The sequence below is a fragment of the Amblyraja radiata genome, chromosome 18, assembly GCF_010909765.2.
Source record: "Amblyraja radiata isolate CabotCenter1 chromosome 18, sAmbRad1.1.pri, whole genome shotgun sequence".
Taxonomy (NCBI): domain Eukaryota; kingdom Metazoa; phylum Chordata; class Chondrichthyes; order Rajiformes; family Rajidae; genus Amblyraja; species Amblyraja radiata.
In genome coordinates, this window is record NC_045973.1 from 275009 (window position 1) to 289386 (window position 14378).

Below are 14378 nucleotides of genomic sequence, written 5' to 3' on the forward strand. Positions count from 1 at the left end.
TGGTCAGAATACTCTTTATGGTGCCCCTTTAGAAAGTGGTGAGGACGGGATGGATGAGGTGAGCTCTTCCCATCCGGCGCAGAAAGTGCAACCGCTGCTGCGCTCTCTTAACTATTGATGTGATGTTATTTGACCAGGTTAGACTGTTCATGATCTGCACCCCCAGGAAATTAGTGCTACTGACCAACTCCACATCGCTGTCATTAATGTGTAGTGGTGTGTGACTGTGCCGGTTTTTCCGGAAGTCGACGATGACCTCCTTTGTTTTTTCGACATTCAGGATCAGATTGTTCGTATTGCACCAGTCCACCAGTTGTTTCACCTCCTCCCTGTAAGCAAGCTCATTGTCCTCCCGGATAAGGCTCACCGCTGTTGTGTCATCTGCGTACTTCATGATGTGGTTTGTACTAAACCTGGCACAACAGTCGTGGGTCATCAGGGTAAACAGCAGTGGGCTCAGGACACAGCCCTGAGGGGAACCGGTGCTCAGAGAGATGATGTTAGAGGTGTTGTTTCCAACCCACACTGACTGGGGTCTGTCAGTGAGGAAGTCCCGTAGCCAGTTACACATGGGGGTGCTGAGGCCCAACGGACCCAGTTTGCTTATCAGGTGCTGAGGGATGATTGTATTGAACGCTGAACTAAAGTCCACAAACAGCATTTGCACATATGTGTTCTTCTCCTCTAGATGTTCCAGGCTCAGGTGGAGTACGGAGGATATAGCGTCCTCTGTGAGGGGAGCCTCTCGAAGCACTTCATCATTATGGGAGTGTGCTACAGGGCGGTAATCGTTGAGACATGTTATTGCAGATTTTTTTGGCACTGGTATGATGGTGGCAGTCTTGAAACATGATGGGACGACAGCCTGGTTCAGCGAGGTGTTGAAGATGTCAGTAAGGACATGTGCCAGCTGATCAGCACATTCCCTGAGCACCCGACCTGGTATGTTATCAGGGCCTGCCGCCTTCCATGTGTTCACTCCTTTTAGGGTCCTCCGGACATCCACTATATCAAGACAGAGTACCTGTTCATCACAGTGAGGAATACCTTTTCTCGCAGGTGTGTTGTTGAATGCCTCGAACCGTCCAAAATAGTTATTGAGTTCATTGAGGAAGTTAATGTTGGCTTCACAGGGTGGTGGAGCAGTCTTATAGTCCGTGATTGTTTTGATTCCCTGCCAACTCTCTGAACTCATGTTGGAGAACCTCCTTCCTCTTCTTCCCGATGTCGTTTGTCCCTACGTGCACAGCTACTGCCGGCTGTTCAACTTCTCTCTTTCGAATGTTCTGAATTCGGCTCGTGACATCCTGGACCCTGGCACCAGGGAGGCAACAGACCATCCTCGCATCTCGTCTGCCGCCACAGAATCTCCTGTCCGCTGCTCGGACAATGGAGTCACCCACCACTAAGGCTCTGCCCGATGTCGGTCTCGCCAGTCGAGTCCCATTTCTAGGATTGGAGCCACCGACGTGTCCGCTGCTCGGACTGGAAACATCATCTCCCCGGACAGTTCCCAAGAGGGCGTTCCTGTTTTCATTAGGCACAGTCACCTGAGTCTTCTGCACTCCACGATTTCCACCCTTTCTCTCCGTCAATTTAGTTCTTCCCGTGTCCTCGTTGTGACGACTTCACTGAGGGTCTTATCCAGGAAACTCTCGTTTTCCCAGATGGCCCTGAGGTCATCCAGTTGCTTCTCTAGTGCTTCAACACGGTCCTTTAGGAGCTGAAGCTGGACGCACTTGCACAGTTTTAGCAGCCAGAGGCTCCATCCGTGTCCCTGGGCTCCCACATTCTGCAAGCCTCACACTGTCTCATCTGCCCCGACATGTGTTCACCGCGTTCCGTCCTCTCGAGCTTTATGTGTATCCTCCTCTCCACAGCCTCCTCGCCCTCACAAGGCCGTTCCCTAAGAGCCGTCTTGCTTATATCGATTGATATATTGCCTAATTTACCAATTTACAAACTAAATTCCTCAGTTTTAAACTGTTTTCCCCCTCTGACTCACTTCATACTCTCCTCCCACTCGGGCTAGAGCCAATCAGTGCTTTTTCCTGCTTCTCTTTGCTATTGTTTCTTCAAAATCCACGGAAGCTCTGAGTTAAGTCTGTCTGTGTTTTGCCTCCCTTTTTAAACTGTTTCCCCCCTCTGACTCACTTCTAACTCTCCTCGCACTCGGGCTAGAGCCAATCAGTGCTTTTTCCTGCTTCTCTTTTCTGCTGTTTCTTCAAAAATCTACGGATGTTCACGGATTCCACGGACTGTTTCTTCAAAATCCACGGAAGCTCTGAGTTCAAGCCCTAACATCTTTAATAATCGACTCTAGCATCTTCCCCACTACCGATGTCAGGCTAACTGGTCTAGTATTCCATTTTCTCTCTCCTTCCTTTCTTAAAAGGCAGAGTTACATTTGAGGTGTCCGAGAGCTGGCGGAGGCGATGGAAGAAAAACTCTACATTGTGGCGAATAACTGGCGTACCCTGGCCCTATCCCCGAACTCTATCTCCGTTACATTGATTACTGCATCAGGTGCTACCTCCTGCACCAATGCAGATCTCATGGACTTCATTAACTTCACCACCAATAAGCGAGTTTGGTATACCGACTGCGCATGCCCAGCTCATAGGTCATTTGCGATAAACAGCTGTGTGTATACAGACCTGCGTTTCATCCGTAGTCAGGATCGAACCCGGGTCTCCGGCGCTGCAAGCGCTGTTGAATTGCTACTGGAGTTAGATAATGCAGAACAAGTGCGAACGGGTTATCTCACCACCGTCCCCGTCCCATCCCGAGTGTCCCATCCCAGTCCGGGGGCAGCCGGAGATGTCTGGGGTGACAGGACACCGGCCCGGAGCAGTGGCTTACAGCTAGCGCTAACTCCAGCTCAACTCTGCTCCAAACCCCGAGGAACCAGTTCCCCGACGGGCTGGGGACCGTCAGCTGCACCTCTCGCCTTATCCAGTGGCTGTCGTTTAAGCCAAGCACCAGTCATCAATGGGGATACACACAAAATGCTGCAGTAACTCAGGGGGTCAGGCAACATCTCTGGAGGAGGGTCCCGACCCGAAACGTCACCTATTCCTTTTCTCCAAAGATGCTGCCTGTCCCGCTGAGTTACTCCAGCAAGTTGTGTCTACCTTCGGTGTTAACCAGCATCTGCAGTTCCTTCCTACAGAGCGACGCCTGTCCGTGGCTAATGGCAAGGCTGGGTTTGGGTCTGGGGGCAGCGGCACTGCTGTTCCGGGCCGGCGGAGAGGGAGAGGAACGGGACTTGGGGCAAGGACTTGGCCTCGGCCTCTCCCACCCCCTCCTCCCGCTCCAGATTGCTCGGGCACCCCCTGACTTCACCCGCTTCAAGCACAACTTCATCGCCGACGTGGTGGAGAAAACGGGGCCGGCGGTGGTTTACATCGAGATTCTGGGGAGGTGAGGAGGGAGAGTGGGGGAGGAGGGGAGATAGAGGGAGAGGAGGGGGAGTAGGGGAGGTAGGGATTGGGGGATAGAGGGAGAGGCAGCAGGGAGAAGGATGGGGAGAGGGATGGGAAAAGAGATGGGAAGAGAGGAACTCGCTATCTCGGCTTCGCTGCAGGTCGCGGACACCCCGTCTCCGCAAAAACTCCCTGGCGCTAGGACAATCCCTCCCCCTCATCCCCCCTGCCCTGGACTGGAGGGAGGAACTAGGGGACATTGCCCGCCTCTGCAACTTGCAACCAACGAGCAAATCCCGGCACTCCCCACGGAATAAACACATATGTGAGCAAAACACAAACCCCCCTTCTCTCTCCCCCACCTCTCACCATCTCTCCGCTGGTCCAATCTCTCCCCCTGTTCCCACTCGCATCTGCCCCCTCTCTCTCGCTGCCACACCCCGCTACCTGGCACCCCGTTCGCTTTTTTTTCACGAATGACCTTTGCCAAATTCCATGATTCCTTGCGTTTTTCGGAATACCGAACTGGCTTATTTCCATCCTGCACTCAAATTTGATGTCCCCATTTGATATCTCGTTTTCACGCCTTATCCCTCCATATCTCTGACTCCCTCTCCCTTGACTGTCGGAAGGGTCCCATCCTGAAACGTTACCCACTGCTTCTCTCCACAGATGCTGCCTGTCCCGCTGGGACTCCAGCATTTTGTGTGTCTTGAGAGCCAAGGATTGGAACAGTTGAAGGGGAGCTACCACACAGCTGCTTTATTTCACACATGGACCAAGACAGAGCAGAACAGCCGCTCCCCGGCAGGAGGAGTGCGCTTCCCACCAAACATCATAGAGACTGTAGGTACACAAAATTGCTGGAGAAACTCAGCGGGTGCAGCAGCATCTATGGAGCGAAGGAAATAGGCGACGTTTCGGGCCGAATCCCTTCTTCAGACTGAGACCGTCTTTGCTTCCCTCTCTGCGGATAATCTACACATCATTTTATAATGGGGGGGGAGCAGCGTCCGAACACAAGCATCATCTCCACGTCCGCTCACCCCCCCCCCCCCCCCCCCCCGGCCCAGTGAAGGTGGGTCCCGGGTATCGCCCCTCACCCACCGGCCGCTGCACAACCTCAAGCCCGGGGATCAACCCAGTGAAGGCCGGGTCGGGCCCTGGATCATCCCCGGGAGATAACCCTCCGAGCGCTGAGCCCAGTGACCCCAGGCCGGGCCGGGCCGGGCCGGTGGGTGAACCTCTCCGCCCCCGGGGGCCGGGCCGGGCTGGGCTGGGCTGAGGACGGGCCGGGCCGGCGGATCACCCCGCCCCCTAGGGCGGGCCCAGCGCATCCCGAGAGCCGGCAGCGCAGCGCAGCGGGGACATGGAACCCGAAAACATGGAGCTGAACGGCAGCTTGTCCGGCACTGAGGTGATGGGGCAGGGAAGGGGGGTTACAGCGACGTGTGGGGGCGGCGGTAGTGCGGGGATCGGCCCCGCCCGGGGTGTGAGGGGGGGGGGGTGGAGATGTGTGTGTGTGTGTGTGTGTGTGTGTGGGGGGGGGGGGGGGGGGTGGAGATGTGTGTGTGTGTGTGTGTGTGTGTGTGTGGGGGGGGGGGGGGTGTGTGTGTGTGTGTGTGGGGGGGGGGTGGAGATGTGTGTGTGTGTGTGTGGGGGGGGGTGTAGATGGGGGAGTGTGTGTGTGTGTGGGGGGGGGGTGGAGATGTGTGTGTGTGTGTGTGTGGGGGGGGGGTGGGTGTGTGTGTGTGTGTGTGTGGGGGGGGGGTGTGGGTGTGTGTGTGTGTGTGGGGGGGGGGGGGGGGTCGCGGGCCCGCGCTTCCATCGTCGCGCTGATGGCGCCAAAGGGCGAGCGAGCGGGCAGCGACTAACGGTAAAGGCGGTGCTGGTCAAAGATCTGGTGCTGGTGGCGGACGGAGGACGGTAATTAAGCTGCTACTCGGGCACTTGGAAACAAAGATCATACATACATACATAGCTCTAGTATCTTTGCTTGGAAAGGGAGTCAGATAAAACTCCACTAAACACTTCCTCAGCTCCACTGAATGAATGAATGCTCCAGCAAAGATCACAGAGCGAATGATCTTCGCGCTCCAGTGCCGAGAAAGCTTTTCCTCAAACAAGATTCATTCAGTAAAAACAAAGAACTGCAGATGCTGGTTTGTGAAAATTGCTGGAGTAACCCAGCGGACCGACGTCGTCTGTGGAGCACATGGACAGGTGATGGTCAGCCTGAAGGTCACCTGTCCATGTCCAGAGATGGGTTATTCCGGCAATTTGTGTCCTGATGTGTAAACCAGCATCTGTAGTTCTTTGTTTCTATAAACTAGCTGACTATTCTTTTACTGATACTGTCAGATTTCTAGGCAAATAGGTGTTCTGACATTCTTCACCTACACCCCACTATTCTCTTTATTGATCACATTAATTTGACCCTCAAATTATTCACAATTGATTGCGATCTTAATTAATGAGCAAGATTTGAATCAAGAAATATTTTAACAATGCTATTCTTCAATAAATTTAGACTAAATTCCTCTGGATTTCCTCAACTATCTTGCCCAAAATGTTCTGAAAACCAGTTAGTGTAAATGTAAATGTAAAAATAAATAAATGGAAACCAAACAAAAGTCAGCATAAATAACTGGGTCTTCAGGAAACACAAATAAGCATCACTTTCCATGTCCTTCAGTATCTTTTGATGTTACAAAAGTTTCATCCCTTTGAAGCATTATCTATATTAAGTGTGTTTAAGAACATTTCTTATTGGAAACCTGTAGGACAAAAACTTGTCCCCTTGGTCCCCCAGCAGGGAAGTATTGTCCGCCAATCACAGTGACCTGTACACCTTTGTTTCTCAGTTAAATAGAATGAGTGGTGACACAAACAATGGTTGATTCTCATGCATGTTTAATGTCGCTGCCTCATACGCGTTTCTCTCCCCAACTGGCTTTTTAATTCTGATGCTGTTTTATAAAATAATCAGTTACATTAAATATACTTTTGGGTTGGTAAGGAGAAAGGGGAATTAAAAAAAGCAAAAATAATCCTGATTAAACAAGCAAATAGTGATTGTGGATTCTACTGCACCTAAACCTTCTATATGGAATGGGTAGAAATGCTGGAAACCTGCTTTCCCTGGTGCTGGCACTGTGAGGTGTGTTTTGGCAGCACACTCCCTCACTGACTCACGAGACAGCTGGCTGTGCATTAAGTTTATAAAAAGAAGTATTATTTAATAAAGGTAGTACATAGTTTTGAAGGAGAGAGAGAAGGAAGAGGATATCTCAACATTATGAATGAATGAGATCAAAATGTAATAGTTCAAGATGGCTCTTTTCAATTTAAATGTTTTAGTGAAAAATGACAGCAGCTGTCAAATAATTTCTTGAAAGGAACAATGGTGTTCCTGAAATCATGAGCCCTGAAAAGGGACTTTCCACAGGAGGTATTCAGAGTGAGCATTGGGGTGTGGTAGGAAATGTGGGGTGCTGGAGGGGAAGCCAGGGTGCATATGTGGTGCCTTTTGGCTTTCTGTTAAGTACTATTGGTGAAAGGATTCACAGTTATAGTAGTTAATGATGTGGGGGTTTTAGAAGCAAGGGAGATTGGAAAAAACGGAAACAAGAGCTGATTTTTCCCTTGCGACAGAACATTTCCCTTGCGTCAGAAACCAAGAGGTTCGGTTCAGTTCAACAAAGGAGACTTATCTTTGCAGATTGCATTGAAATTCGGTCAATGATTCTGTATGCCAGGAATTAAATATTTCCTAGATGACGGACTGCTTTTTATTTAAATCAGGCTGGAACTATATCCAATTCAAAGAGCTTAGTGGCATTTCTGCAGTAATAAAACTGTTATATGTGTTGTAACTGCCGATGGTGCTACAGTAACAAAAGTTAAGCTTTTTTAAGATATCAAACGATGTTTCAGCAAAATAAATGGTCTTGTGCCGCTGACAGATTGGAGCATTTTGAAATGTGTACCGTTCATTTGTCTGGCTTGCATCGCAGAATCATAGCTGATATTTCACAGGGTCAGGCAGCACAGCATTGGGCCCTTCAGCCTGTGTCAACCAAGATGCCCCATCTCCGATAGTCCGTCTGCCTGAATTTTCGCCCCTATCCCTCTAAACCTTCCCTATCCATGTACCTGTCCAAATGTTTTTTAAATTGTTAATACAATACCTGCCTCAACTCCCTTCATTGGCAGTACGTTCCATATACCCAACACTTCTTCAGACTGGGTCTCGACCCGAAAAGTCACCCATTCCTTCTCTCCAGAGATGCTGCCTGTCCTGCTGAGTTAGTCCAGCTTTTTATGTCTACATTCGGTTTAAACTAGCATCTGCAGTTCCTTCCGACACTCTGTGTGGAAAATGTTGCCGCTCGAGTTCCAATTCAATATTTCCCCTCTCATCGTAAACCTATGACCTTAAAACTGGTTCTTGATGCCCCTCCTCTGGGTAAATGACTCTATGCATTCACCCTATCTATTCCCCTCGTGATTTTATAGCTCTATAAGATCACCCATCAGTTTCCTGCACTTCAAGGAATAAAGTCCTAGCCTGCCCAACCCCTCCTTGTGGACTGAAAGATGGCAGATGGAGTTTAATGCTGATAAGTGTGAGGTGCTACATCTTGGCAGGACAAATCAAAATAGGACATACATGGTAAATGGTAGGGAATTGAAGAATGCAGGTGAACAGAGGGATCTGGGAATAACTGTGCACAGTTCCCTGAAAGTGGAATCTCATGTAGATAGGGTGGTAAAGAAGGCTTTTGGTGTGCTGGCCTTTATAAATCAGAGCATTGAGTATAGAAGTTGGGATGTAATGTTAAAATTGTACAAGGCATTGGTGAGGCCAATTCTGGAGTATGGGGTACAATTTTGGTCGCCTAATTATAGGAAGGATGTCAACAAAATAGAGAGAGTACAGAGGAGATTTACTAGAATGTTGCCTGGATTTCAGCAACTAAGTTACAGAGAAAGGTTGAACAAGTTAGGGCTTTATTCTTTGGAGCGCAGAAGGTTAAGGGGGGGACTTGATAGAGGTCTTTAAAATGATGAGAGGGATAGACAGAGTTGACGTGGATAAGCTTTTCCCACTGAGAGTAGGGAAGATTCAAACAAGGGGACATGACTTGAGAATTAAGGGACAGAAGTTTAGGGGTAACATGAGGGGGAACTTCTTTACTCAGAGAGTGGTGGCTGTGTGGAATGAGCTTCCAGTGAAGGTGGTGGAGGCAGGTTCGTTTTTATCATTTAAAAATAAATTGGATAGTTATATGGACGGGAAAGGAATGGAGGATTATGGTCTGAGCGCAGGTATATGGGACTAGGGGAGAATACGTGTTCGGCATGGACTAGAAGGGTCGAGATGGCCTGTTTCCGTGCTGTAATTGTTATATGGTTATAGCTCAAGCCTTCAAGGAGGCAAAATTCTTGTAAATCTTCTCTGCACTCTTTCCTGCTTAACAACATCCTTCCTAAACCAGGGTGACCAAAATTGAACATAGTATGCCAAATGTGGCCAAGTTTGCGGATGATACGGAAATAGGTGGAAGGACAGGGCTCTATTGTCTATTGACAGGTAGTGTAGAGAAAGCAGGGACTCTGCAGGAAGACTTGTACAATAGGCAATAGGTGCAGGAGTAGGCCGTTCGGCCCTTCAAGTCAGCATCGCCATTCAATGTGATCAAAACATGAGAGGAATAGATCGAGTAGACGCACAGAGTCTCTAGCACAGAGTAGGGGAATCGAGACCCGCAGAGGATATAGGTTTAAGGTGAGGGGGGGAAAGATTTAAGAGGAGCCGGTGGGGTAACTTTTTCAGACAAAGGGTGCTGGGTGTATGGAAATAGCTGGCAGAGGAGGTAGTTGAGGCAGGTAATATTGCAACGTTTAAGTAACATTTGGACAGGTACATAGATAGGACAAGTTTAAAAGGATGCGGGCTAAATGCAGGCCAGTGGGACTAATATAGATGGGACATGTTGGTCGGTGTAGGTAAGTTAGGCTGACGGACCTGTTTCCACATTGTATGACTCTGACTGTACCCCAACTGATGAAGACCATTGTACCGAAAGCCTTCTTGACCACCCTATCTAAATGTGATGCCACTTTCAAGCAACTATGTACCTTCACTCCTAGATCCCTCTGCTTGACAACCCGTCCTAGAGTCCTGGCATTCATTGTAAAGGTCCTGGATCAGATCAGCTAATATTGATTGATCAACAGTCCTGGCCTAGTTTGACTTTCCTAAATGCAACACCTCACACTTATCTGCAATACCTCTATTAACTATTCCTCGGCTGACTTGCCCAGCTGATCAAGATCCTGCGTTAATTTTTGGATAACCATCTAATGATAATGGTAATTTTTAATACCTCTCCCATTTCTACACAATTAAAATTTAGAGCTTCTCACAGGCCCTGCCTTTTGGACGATAACCGTTCTCCTTTGGACACCAAGCACTTTGGTGTCTTTTTTGTAAACCAACATCTGCAGTTCCTTGTGTCAAAGTAACAGTGACATTCTGCGAGTCTGCAACTCATAGTGTCACATATCTAGAGGAAGCATTTTGAGTTCCTTTGGGTCTGTTGCGAACTGAAACCACAAGTTTCCTGGAATGAGTTCTCAACTGATAACAATTGAAGCTGCAAAATTGGCAAGGATCTGGAAATGATGGTCATTATTTACATTAATATAGAAGACTGGAGATGTCTGAGAACGAGAATATAACAAATTTTCATTGATATATTAATGATCTTAATTAACAACATTACAAAGGCTTATGATCACTCAGGGTAGAACATGATCAAACTTATCTTAAAACTTTCTTGTAGGAAGAGAGGAGAGATATTCATCGCAGCCTGAGGAGAATTTGAACTGAAGACAATAGACAGTAGAGAATAGGTGCAGAAGTAGGTCATTCGGCCCTTCGAGCCAGTACCACTATTCAATGTGATCATGGCTGATCATCCCAATCAGTACCCCGTTCCTGCCTTCTCCCCATATCCCCTGACTCCGCTATCTTTAAGAGCCCTATCCAGCTCTCTCTTGAAAGACAAGACAGCAATTATTGGGAAGCATCTTTAGGCAAAGGGGTATTTTCCTCTAACCCTCCACACCCCCTCTCCCAACTGCTCCAGAATGAAATGCAAAGTCACGGCAGGGCAGCAGGTCATGTGGAAGGTGGGAAGCTAAGAACACTTACCTTGTCCAGAGTACAACTCCAGGTATCAGCCTTTCTGAGCTGGAGTGTGGCAGGACTAACTAAGGAGCATTGCTGAGGCAGAGATCTGTGGATCACACAAGGGGAGAGGTGCTCACATCCAAGGCTAAGGCTGCACAAAGGACAAGGAATGGACGACTGAGTAGAAGGTTTCAGTGTAGGAGCCCGGCCCCACACATGGATATACGTTGGATACTGTTGGGGAATATAGTAGGAGCCAGTCTGACACCCTGAGTGACTCAGCTGTACAGCAGAGGGTGGCCTATGGTGATAGGAGGTTCAATCATAAGGGGAACTTTGGTACTTGTGGGTGCAAGTGTAACTGCTGGGACCAACATTGTCACAGGGCAGCTGATCTTTGACCTCACATCATTTTCTAACATTGTTATAATATCCCTTGATTCCCATAATACTTCATGTTGTTTGACCTGCTGAGTTGCTCCAGCACTTTGTGTATTTTTTTGTAGGACTGGCCTTTAACATCACCTGTCCGTGATCTCCAGAGATGCTGCCTGACCCATTACCCCAGCACTTTGTGTCCTTTTGTCTATTAACAAGCATCTGCAGTTCCTTGTTTGTACATCTCTGCCCCAGAAGGCAGTGGAGGCCAATTCACTGGATGGATTTAAGAGAGAGTTAGATAGAGTTCTTGGGGCTAGCGGAATCAAGGGGTTTGGGGAGAAGGCAGGCACGGGTTACTGATTGTGGATGATCAGCCATGATCACAGTGAATGGTGATGCTGGCTCGAAGGGCCGAATGACCGCCTCCTACACTTATTTTCTATATTAGGTAAATGGTGTTTGATGGTCTGTAATGACCCAGTGGGCTGAAGTTCATGTTCATAAGTGATATGAGCAGAATTAGGCCATTCGGCCCATCAAGTTTACTCCACCATTCAATCATGGTTGATTGGTGTCAAGTTGGGAAATGGGAAAATACAATGGAAATGGTGTCAAGTTGGGAAAAAGGGAAGTATAACAGGACCTGGGGGTCCTTGTTCATCAGTCAATGAAAGTAAGCATGCAGGTATAGCAGGCAGTGAAGAAAGCGATTGGCATGTTGGCCTTCATAACAAGAGGAGCTGTCTATAGGAGCAAAGAGGTCATTCTGCAGTTGTATAGGGCACTAGTGAGATCACTATTGTATGCGGTTTTGGTCCTCTAATTTGAGGAAGGACATTCTTGCTATTGAGGGAGTGCAGCGTAGGGTTAAGGTTAATTCCCGGGATGGCGGGACTGTCATATGCTGAGAGAATGGGTTTGTATACTCTGGATTTAGAAGGATGAGAGGGTATCTTATTACCCGACTATGGGTGAACTGGGGTTGGGGACTGGACTTTGTGCCTTCCCTCATGGTGGGAGTCATTGTGGGGGTATGTTCTTTGTGTTTAAGACTCTCATTGGTGTTATGTCTGTATTCTTTTGTGTACTGCAAAATGGCAAAAAGCATTTCACTTCACTACACCTCGGTGTATGTGAATGTGACTAATAAAAATACCTTTGAAACTTATAAGATTATTAAAGGTTTGTACATGCAGGAAACATGTTTCCGATGTTGGGGGAGTCCAGAACCAGGGGGCCACAGTTTAAGAATAAGGGATGAGGCATTTAGAACAGAGATGAGGAAACACTTTTCCACACAGAGAGTTGTGAGACTGGAATTATTTGCCTCAGAGGGCGGTGGGGTCGGTTCTCTGGATACTTTCAAGAGAGAGCATGATAGGGCTCTTAAAGATAGCAGAGTCAGGGGATATGGGGAGAAGGCAGGAATGGGGTACTGATTGTGGATGATCAGCCATAATCACATTGAATGGCGGTGCTGGCTCGAAAGGCTGAATGGCCTACTCCTGCACCTAATTTCTATGTTTCTATGTTAAGGTACAGTGATATTTGAGTTACCATACAGCCATACAATTAAAAGATGTTATGTTGTCTATTGTCTGTCTATCTTTCCCTCCAAACCCCATGTTGCCTTCTCCCCATAACATCTGACACCTGTACTATTCAAGAATATATCTATCTCTGTCTTAAAAATATCCGTTGTCTTGGCCTCCGCACCCTTCTGTGGCAATGAATTCCATAGATTCACCACCCTCTGACTAGAAATTCCTCCTCATCTGCCTAAAGGAACGTCCTTTTATTCTAAGGTTATGACCTCTGGTCCCAGACTCTCCCACTAGTGGAAATGTCCTCTCCACATCCACTCTATCCTGGCCTTTGTTTGACTTTACAACTTTATAACACTGCCCATTTGGAGAGCTTTCACCTTGAATCTCTAATGGGAATGTTTAACAGGAACCTGAAGAAGGAATAGGAGTATTTGCTGATGATGATAAGGAGATAGTCCACACTGAGGGTAAACACCAGATGGCCAGAATGGCCTGTTTCCTGTGTATTTCCTTCACATTCAGTCTCGAACCAAGGACTCCTTGGAGTGCAGGAGGATGATGGGTGATCTTATAGAGGTGTATAAAATCATGAGAGGAATAGATCAGGTAGAGGCACAGAGTCTTCCCAGAGTAGGTGAAATCAAGAACCAGAGGACATTGGAGTTAATGCCGGAGATACTCTGACATTTTCACCATGTCCAACGGGATCCCACCACTAGTCACATCTTCTCATCTCAACCCCTCTCCACCTTCCGCAGAGACCGTTCCCTCCGCAACTCACTGGTTGACTCATCCCTTCCCACCCCCTATCCAGTAACATTCCCCTGCAACTGCAGAAGATGCAACACCTGTCCCTATACCTCCTCCCTCGACTCTGTCCAGAGACCCCAACAGTACTTTCAGGTTGACTGTACTGATTTTCTAGCATCTGCAGTTCCTTCTTAAGTACTTTCAGGTTAGGCAGAGGTTCACTTGCGCCTCATCCAACCTCATCTACTGTATCCGTTGTTCAAGATGTGGATTCTTATACATCGGCAAGACCAAAGATTGAATGATCGTTTCGCTGAACACCTTCGTTCAGGTCAGTGTGGACTATCTCCTTATCACTCATCCTGGACCTACCTGATCTCCCGTTTGCCAAACACATTAATTCTTATTCCCACACTGACCTTTCTGCCCGAGGTCTCCTCCATTGTCAGACTGAGGCTAAAAGCAAATTGGAGGAACAGCATCTCATTTCGCTTGGGCAGCTTACAGCCTAGTGGTATGAATATGATTTCTCTAACTTCAAGTAACCCCTGCATTCCCTCTCTCTCCATCCCTCCCCCACCCAAGTCACACTAGCTTCTCGCTCTCACCTAACACAAACAGCTAACAATGGCCTGTTTCCTTTGTCATCATTACTTTTTTGCATATCTTTCATTCATGTGTTCTATATCTCTACATCACCATTTATATCTCTCGTTTCCCTTTTCCCCTGACTCTCAGTCTGAAGGAGGGTCTTGACCCAAAACGTCGTCCGTTCCTTCTCTCCAGAGATGCTGCCTGTCCCGCTGAGTTACTCCAGCATTTTGTGTCTATCACCATTTGGGACTTCCTGTTATAACTATGTTTCAGCACTAATATTGCATTGGCAATAATGGTGAGATATTCTGTAAAGAAACAGTCACAAACAATTGTTTGCACCTTGGTTAAAATTTGGTTATTTACCTACGTCACAATTAGAATGTACAATGGGATGAACAATGCTATTGCTTACATTTTGTCTTTTATTCCCTTTAGTTCTTCTTTTATCTTTTGTTTGCCACATTTAGGGAAATATCA

At 47.7% G+C, this 14378-nt stretch overlaps 1 protein-coding gene across 1 annotated transcript in view; it reads left to right on the forward strand.

Annotated features, from left to right (window-relative positions):
- The first annotated feature begins 4715 nt into the window (after nucleotides 1-4715).
- Nucleotides 4716-14378, forward strand: part of ninj1 (ninjurin 1) — a 30710-nt gene continuing 21047 nt past the window's right edge. Inside the window, exon 1 of the mRNA XM_033036530.1 lies at nucleotides 4716-4842. Within this exon, the coding sequence (XP_032892421.1) occupies nucleotides 4795-4842 (48 nt within the window). The 5' untranslated portion in view covers nucleotides 4716-4794. The remainder of the gene's footprint in view (nucleotides 4843-14378) is intronic.